The sequence below is a fragment of the Dufourea novaeangliae genome, unplaced genomic scaffold (genome assembly GCF_001272555.1).
Source record: "Dufourea novaeangliae isolate 0120121106 unplaced genomic scaffold, ASM127255v1 scaffold108, whole genome shotgun sequence".
Taxonomy (NCBI): domain Eukaryota; kingdom Metazoa; phylum Arthropoda; class Insecta; order Hymenoptera; family Halictidae; genus Dufourea; species Dufourea novaeangliae.
In genome coordinates, this window is record NW_015374014.1 from 3,067,950 (window position 1) to 3,075,723 (window position 7,774).

Here is a 7,774-nt window from a genome sequence, read left to right on the forward strand (position 1 = left end):
CTTGATACGTGAATAAGCACGAACACCATTAAACGTATACTTCCATTCGATCGACTGATCGTGATTAGGTACTTATTTAATAGCATCGGTTCTTCCCAGGCAAAACGATGCTAGCAATTAGTCGAGCCTAATATTTATCTTAAATATCCAGCACCACTCATAGCGATAGTGTACTGAAAGTAATCGAGTATCCGTATGTTACGCCGGTACGTTTTATATGATAGGTATACATGTAACACTAACGTAAGATGTATTAATTATGGTGAACGCATAGGATGCATGTAATTAATAACGGATGATGCTGGGGCCCAGTGTTGATGAAATGACGCGCCTCTTGTCAACCACGACGATCCACGAGACTTTATATATACACACATAAACCTATATAATATTTATGCACAGAATGACCAATTTTCATCTGGTGCCAATAGTCTTCGAGCAACAGTGTCCTTCGATTAATAATTTAATACTGAATGAGAGCTGAGAGGATTAAAATTGATCATGCAGTGAATATAGAATCCAATATGGCGCTCAGTACGCAAATATACTCGATGCTCGTAATGGATTGTTTCGGACGTTTCTTTCTTCCATTTTCTTTTTCTTTTTTTGCTTTTAATACTCGATCTATGACCACCAGTAACAATTATTCCGTTTTTTGTTCTCAACATAATCCGTTATCGTATGCCGCGTATAATAATAATATGTGATACACGAAGAAACGAGCGTGCCGGGAATATTCTCGGCGGTACCGAATGTACGGAAGTAGACTAGTTTTTTGACAGTACGTGCTAGTATAAAGTGTCCTTTTATATGAATAAACGATTTTGTATGTCAAGCTTTTTCTACCTTCTGTGACCCATCCTCGTAGATACAACGATATAAATTATTCAAGTTAACAATTGTTTTTCAAATATGATTTCACTTTTCGGCGATGCGATTCGTATGAACAATTTTTGAAGAACTTACAAGATGACATTCAAATTCGATAATTGATGACAATGAATAATTATTTATCACAGTGATTTCGATAAATTTTTTCCCTTTCATTGTTACTTACCTCACTAATTAATGTTTAATTCGATAAACACATAAAAGAGAAATAATATTTCACTTCCATTATTTTAAGGTAGTGTTTCGTAAATATAAAAGGAATCGTTTAGTCAGAAGCATACGCTTCTTCTATTCTTTCTAAATAATTACAGTATTCTTAAATACTTAATAGTTCAGTTCTCGATTATTTATTCTGACTCAACGATAGAAGACATTTCAGCAATGTTATAGTTAATTGTATTCTCGTCAAAGTTAATTGTATTCCAGAATTTCTTTTCAGCAAAGTTGTTGCTACATGTCATGCTTATATTCCTTGGGCCTGCTATCCTCAAAAAACGGAACCTTTCGTCCTCATGGTTCAATGCCTTCCATTTAGCATGCCCAATTTTTGGTTTCCTATAGCATTTGTAAAAATTGTTTATTATAAAAACATTTCAAGAATACACAATTATAAAAAATTGAATATAAACTAAATGGTTTTAATAGAAACAAATTACCACCTCCTTGGAAAATGACAATGTGGTATGAAGTTATTAAAATTTATAACTATTACAGAACCTCGAAAACGGAGAAATAAATAATTTTATCTGATGCTTACCCGTTAATAGCGAACGAAATATAGAAATCGACTAGAAGCTTTTGCATCCTTAAGTCCTCAGGCTTTGTAGTGTTCGCTATCTGCGTATTAAAGATGAGAAATGCGTCATCGGCATGACTGACACCTAATGAAAATTATAAGTTCATTAGCAATAATTACTACCTTCTTTAGATAATTTTATCTATTAGAGTAACTAGCATAAAGATATCTAAGAAATACTCAAAAGACGCCCACAATATGTAAAACATGATAACTCTACAAATACAGAATGTACGTCTATAAAGTACAAATTGAAATATCTACACCGTCTAAAATAAAAGCATAGAAGAAATGAGAGTAATAGGTGAGACGAGCGGAAGCGGAGGTCCAAGATAGGGAAAGGGGGTGTGTGTGTGTGGACATGCGGGGGTAGATATAAGAAAATAGAAACTGTAAGTGCGTAGGGTAAGCGAAGTTCTTAAGGAGCGAGGAAAGTAGGAGAAAATCCCCCTAAGGGAATCAATAAAGTTTTATATATAAAAGAAAAGCAGAAAATTCTGAAAAAAATACCGAAATTTCTATCGGAGTTGCTCAAAAATTCGCTTAAGCTGTGCGTGGCTCTATATGTGTAATAGTAAGCCCAGACTGGGCTCTTGTTAACTGCGGCCTGCAGTCTGACAGCTTTCTCAAAGTCGGAAGAAAACAATCGATCACCGATCATGTGTATCAACTGTCTCGTCGTATGTCTAGAGATCTCTTTCGATCCCAGATAATGCTTCCGGGCTTTTTCCGCCACGTCTTTGTGCTGGCTGAGCGGTATGGTATTGTTATAGTCGAGCAAATATGGCGCAATATCATCCCAATTATCATTCAGGTGCTTTAGAAGTTTGTCGTCGGCTACGAATTCTGCACAAATAATACTTCTCGTTTACAACGAATGAAAGATAAGATTCGAGATTCTTCTGAGAGATAAAATACCTGCCGCTGGATACAAGCCTTCCTCGGAAACGACTCCGGATATCCATGGCACGTCCATCAACTTGCCTTGACGTATGAGCTCGATTGGACTGTCAGTGATAAAGGGTTTTGGACACTTTTGATGTTCGATCACTGTCCCGAACGGTGTGAAAGGGTTGTATAACCAAAACTACGATTCAAGTAACATTTTCACTATGTGCACTAGAGGCCAACATTTTTTAATAATTCGGCAATTCTTAAGAAAACTACGTAGTTCAGAAATGTTCTTCTAACACTAAGTTCATGTGTTTCAGAATGATTATGGAAACATTTGTCTCCTAATTTAATACATCTGTCGGGAAGGTCTTCTCTTTATTTAACTTATGCTATAATGTGTTTACTTTTTTCTTTAACTTGCAATATGACTGTCGCTCAACTCCTTGTTCATTAAAATCTTCTTTTTAATATAGACATGACTGGGGAACACAACAGAACTTTCCGATAGATCTAATATTTATAGCTCATAATTTGCGGTAAGTAATTCATCGAATAATTCCAAAGTTTTAGCCTGCAATATAGCGTACATAGGTATTACATAATTTCCGAAGTATTTTCACTTTCTCGACAATAACTAATTTTGTTCAAATAAACGTTTCACGTTTCTTTCCATCAGAAACAATTAACAGATGTCTTTTATCTACTGTATATTTTTCATTATTATTACGTTTATCAATAATCGTTGAATTTACGAATTATTTATCATTATTCATTAATCATTATTCACTGAATGTTCATCTCACTCACCCTAAAATTATTAGAAGCTACATACTAACATTATATATTAAAAGAACTTTCTTGATATTTACAGTAGCTTGTATAATATGGTTTCTTTCGTTAAAATACACACTACTTGGTGTAATCATTCCTTCGGTTTATTTTTAAATAAATTATACCGATTGTAAATTATATGTACAGACGGAGTTTGCATTTTAACGAGATGGACCTATCACGTTGAAAACTTTACACAATAAAATATGCAGTGTTTTATGAAATAGCCTGATATAGAAAACGTAATAATTAAAAATAAAAGAATAAGAAAATTTTAATGAAACTTACCATAAATTCGCCAACAGCTTGTGATATAAGTCGCGCTGGTCGGTGACGCAAACAGTCCACCATTCTGTATGTGCTGTTCGTGGGACATCCCATAAGAGCACCCAACTTCTTTGCCTTGTCGGGCGCACGTTCTGTTTGTACCCAGGAATCGAGTGCTACACCACTTATCGATATTCCTCCTTCACGATCGAAATAATAATTATGAATTAAAAATGATCACAAGACTCCTAAACAGATATTGTATATCAATATACTTTGGAAGAGCCCAGCACTAAGAGGTGACATATAATGGAAATGGACGCTTGCGCCTCCAGCACTCAGCCCAATAAGAGTAATATTTTTGGAATTTCCACCAAAATGTATGATATTCTCCGACACCCATAGTAGAGCCGTGCTCTGATCCTTCAGGCCCATGTTTCCGGGTACCACACGATCGCCAGTACTAAGGAAACCTTAAAGAAATTTTGTTATAACAAACGTATAGGGATATCAGATTATTTCAATAATCTACAGGATACAATGATGTCCCAGAAAATATTGCGTATGCAAAAGTTTTGTCCATCAAATTATAATACAAGAGAAATTGAGGGGTTCGGTGCAAAAACCAGCCAGCTCCACTTTTTTTTGGCGAAAACTGACTTTTCATATAGATGTAATACTGACGACATTCCGCATCGTTAGCCGTAAAAAACAGACAGTTCTGAAAATTAAATATTGATATAATGGAGTCTTTTAAGCGTAAAAACCAGTTAGCTCCGGAACTGTCCGGTTTTTCCGCGAATTCAGAAGTCTATCCCGCTATAAATCAGCCGATTCCTCCACTAATCGACAAACTAACAGAATAATAATTGATAAATAAGGAAAGACTAGAAACAGAGAGCTTCATTAAGAAAAAAAGAAGCTTGATTAAAACTGTCATTTACCAATCATATTTATTCATAAATGTATTAACAATAGGTACGATTTTTACATGTTTAACCATTTAACTCCGTCGGAAACTGGCTATAGGGCTGTACCGATGTACGGGCAACTCCGCCACAGAATGTGTGTAAACGACATTACAGACTCCTCTCGATTATTGTCCCGAACTCGGATCCGCGCCTGGACAATAATCGTATAGAACACTACAGACGATAATCGACAGGAGTCTAGTACCGCGATCGGTGTTACACAGAAAACTAAGAATAAAAATATTAAGAAAGTTTACGGCCAAAATGTAGTGAAAGTGATGAACTGCCAATATACATTGGTTTTCGTGATTCCGTAATGGTGACTTTAATTTTAACGCTTGTGTAGGCAACAAAAATAATCACGGTTATTGAGCAATCAGAATACTTCTATTCTGACAAATTAGATAAGCATAAATAATTTTACTTTCGTAGTTTTCCGAAACTGTTAGTTTTCCCTTCCAATAATATACCAAGTATATTAAAAGAAATTGTTGCAGAGAAAAAAATTACATTAATGATTAAACTTATTTCTCTGTTCTCAGACTTCTGAAATAACCTGATAGTAAAAACGGAAGAGCTGCATAACTGTAATGGTTGATCGCGAAGATCACGAGTTGTACTCTCACTTTCTGAGTCTCGCTTTGCCCCCCAAGGTCTTACAATGTTTTCTGGGACACCCTACTTCTAATTATTGCATTAATTGGTACTGTCGGCAGTAAACTCACCGAAAGGACCCAAGCGGTAGTTAGAAGTGATTAATATGACTTTACGATCCATCAATCGCGTCTCGTTCACTTCGTTAAAGGTAGAGAACTGGAAAGCACCGCCATGGATCCAGAATATCACTGGTAACGTTTTATTGTCAGTTCGAGACGGAACATAAATGTTTAGGTACAAGCAATCCTCGCAACCTGTGACTCTGTCTCCGTTCAGTGGTGACATCAGGAATTGTGTACAAATCGAACCCTTCTTCGTCGCGGGTAGTTCGTACAACCATTTTTTTACTGGTTTAGGTGGCTATCAATTAGAATGATAGTAGCAGTAATATAGCTGTATAGCACAGTACAATGTTTATTAGTACTTTCTTTTTTAAGTATCTAATAAAGTGACAATATAATTTATCTGAATATTTTTATCTGAATATCCAATATTTTAATTTGAAAATCGTTAGATATGAGATCAAGAATCTTGTAACTTATTCACGAGAATATCTCGATCCAGATGGATCTTGCTGCAATTAAAAATCATCTTTCTAAGATAAGTTCTAATCGTTAAAACTCTACAATTCAAAAAGATTGTGCAACAACTTATTGTTAGTATTTCTCCACCCTTAATAGAACTGGCGTAAGCATTGGACAACAACAATGTATTATTACGACAGCGTGTATGTTTAATTTTGTTAAAAATATATATTAAATTTTATTTAAAGGAACTAGTAAAACACTGCTTGTTATACCTTATAAGAAATTGCTATTGAACTTACCTTTGAATTCATTACAATAAATTCTTAATTTAACGAGAAACAAATAAAGTTGCATAAATATTGTAATTGTAAGATGGGCAGCATTTTTTCAACCGTTTTTGCAAGATAATGAAGATTATGACTTGGTAGAATTATAATGAATTATAGTGAACACTATTTAAAAAATTATATTTAAAATAAAGAATCATAACTAAATAGACTGCAGATTCTATGCATGATAGATGTAACTGAATAAAACATAATAATAATAGTAATATGTCTTTATTACAAATAAATTACAGCAGCAAAAATAATAAAAGAGTACTATTAGAGGAAATATAGAATAATTAGAACTCCTATAAACATCTGCAGTCTAAATACATATAACATTCTAGAGTTACGTGTATTTCATGCAACAATAAGCAAGGCAACAATCTATCAAACTTTATATTTATTTTGTAGGAAACCTAAAGATGGGTTACTTCTATAAGATTCACTCGCCTTTGAAAAACATTAAGAATTTGTTATTTAAACTATTTTATCACCAGGCCGCAAATTTTATGTTTTTATAGTATTCGCAAATGTATATGTAAAAACTATGTTATATAACATAGTTTTTTAAACACTAGAACTACCGACGATAAACGTGTCTATTTCCATTGGTCGATAAACATGACAAACTTTTGAAGTTCACAAATTGATAAATTAACTAATTCCTTCAATTTCATATCGTAATAACATTGCAAAGGGTTCAAGAAACTGTATTGTACCATTTTAATCATCGTTATAAAAGTATACTAACAAGTCATTTTGACTTGATTGGTAGTTCTAGTGTTTGCGGCCTGCGATTCTCATTTTAATTTCAACTAGTCCAAATCTAAAACAGAATTAAATTTCTGTATAATTCCCATTTGTATATAACAATCTAAAAAAAATCTGAATCTAAGATCCGCAGTGTTGGATTCATTTTAACACAACTGCCATAACATACCAATGTTGACCTAATAAAAAGCTGTTTTTTCGCTTAAGAATCTATTTCTATATAAATAGCGTTGATTTTTCGGGTATTGTATATTTTGTACACATACTTGGAACCGAAGTCTTCCAAGAGGTGGTTCCGCGTAAGGGATGCCCTCGTAGGCCTCGTACGTGCGGCCATGCTGGGACTTCCGGTACTCCCCACGAATCGCTCCGAAAGGTGTCTTAACTCTCGGCGCTTCCTGGTTCTGTAATGACAAGACCACGAGTCCCAGGAAAAGTGAAGCGAGTGACAACTTCATCGCACCCATCTCGGTACTAAACGCATCAGACAATAACCACTTGCTTTTTATTATCTTCCGAACAACAACTATGTTTCGACAAGCGTATGTAAAGATTTGCCGAACTCCCGAAGCAGCTATTAAAACAGAATCAAGGACGTTCGAGGGGAGATATTTCGTCTTCAGCACATTGTACCTACAACAAAGCTTACGGTCTTATCTCTTAATTTATCATTGAGTAAATTCCAATTAAATGCTAACTCGAACCGTGCAATGCGAAATGTACAAAATTTTTACGATTTTCCTATGCCGTTATTGTTATATAAGCTTGCCACAGGCGTAAATAGAAAAATTACAACTATGTACATTCGAGAAGATGGCAAAATCTGCCATTTTTATTGAT

At 34.6% G+C, this 7,774-nt stretch overlaps 1 protein-coding gene across 1 annotated transcript; it reads right to left on the bottom strand.

Moving 5' to 3' along the window:
- Positions 1-1,238: 1,238 nt before the first annotated feature.
- On the bottom strand, positions 1,239-7,401 carry LOC107188727 (venom carboxylesterase-6-like). The gene is made up of 8 exons (XM_015577070.1): positions 7,201-7,401; positions 5,376-5,667; positions 3,955-4,152; positions 3,701-3,879; positions 2,606-2,774; positions 2,215-2,533; positions 1,649-1,777; positions 1,239-1,446 (listed from the first exon to the last, which is right to left on the bottom strand). The coding sequence occupies exons 1-8, from the start codon at positions 7,399-7,401 to the stop codon at positions 1,239-1,241; spliced, it is 1,695 nt and encodes a 564-aa protein (XP_015432556.1).
- Between the last annotated feature and the right edge of the window lie 373 nt (positions 7,402-7,774).

What these genes read in the sequence shown, in the direction of transcription:
- LOC107188727 (XM_015577070.1), bottom strand. Translation starts at nt 7,401, where the DNA reads ATGGGTGCGATGAAGTTGTCACTCGCTTCACTTTTCCTGGGACTCGTG. An exon ending in TAGTGCTGGGCTCTTCCAAA is followed by an intron (nt 3,880 to 3,954) that starts GTATATTGATAT and finishes TCGATCGTGAAG; the next exon opens with GAGGAATATCGATAAGTGGT. An exon ending in AGGCTTGTATCCAGCGGCAG is followed by an intron (nt 2,534 to 2,605) that starts GTATTTTATCTC and finishes TTATTTGTGCAG; the next exon opens with AATTCGTAGCCGACGACAAA.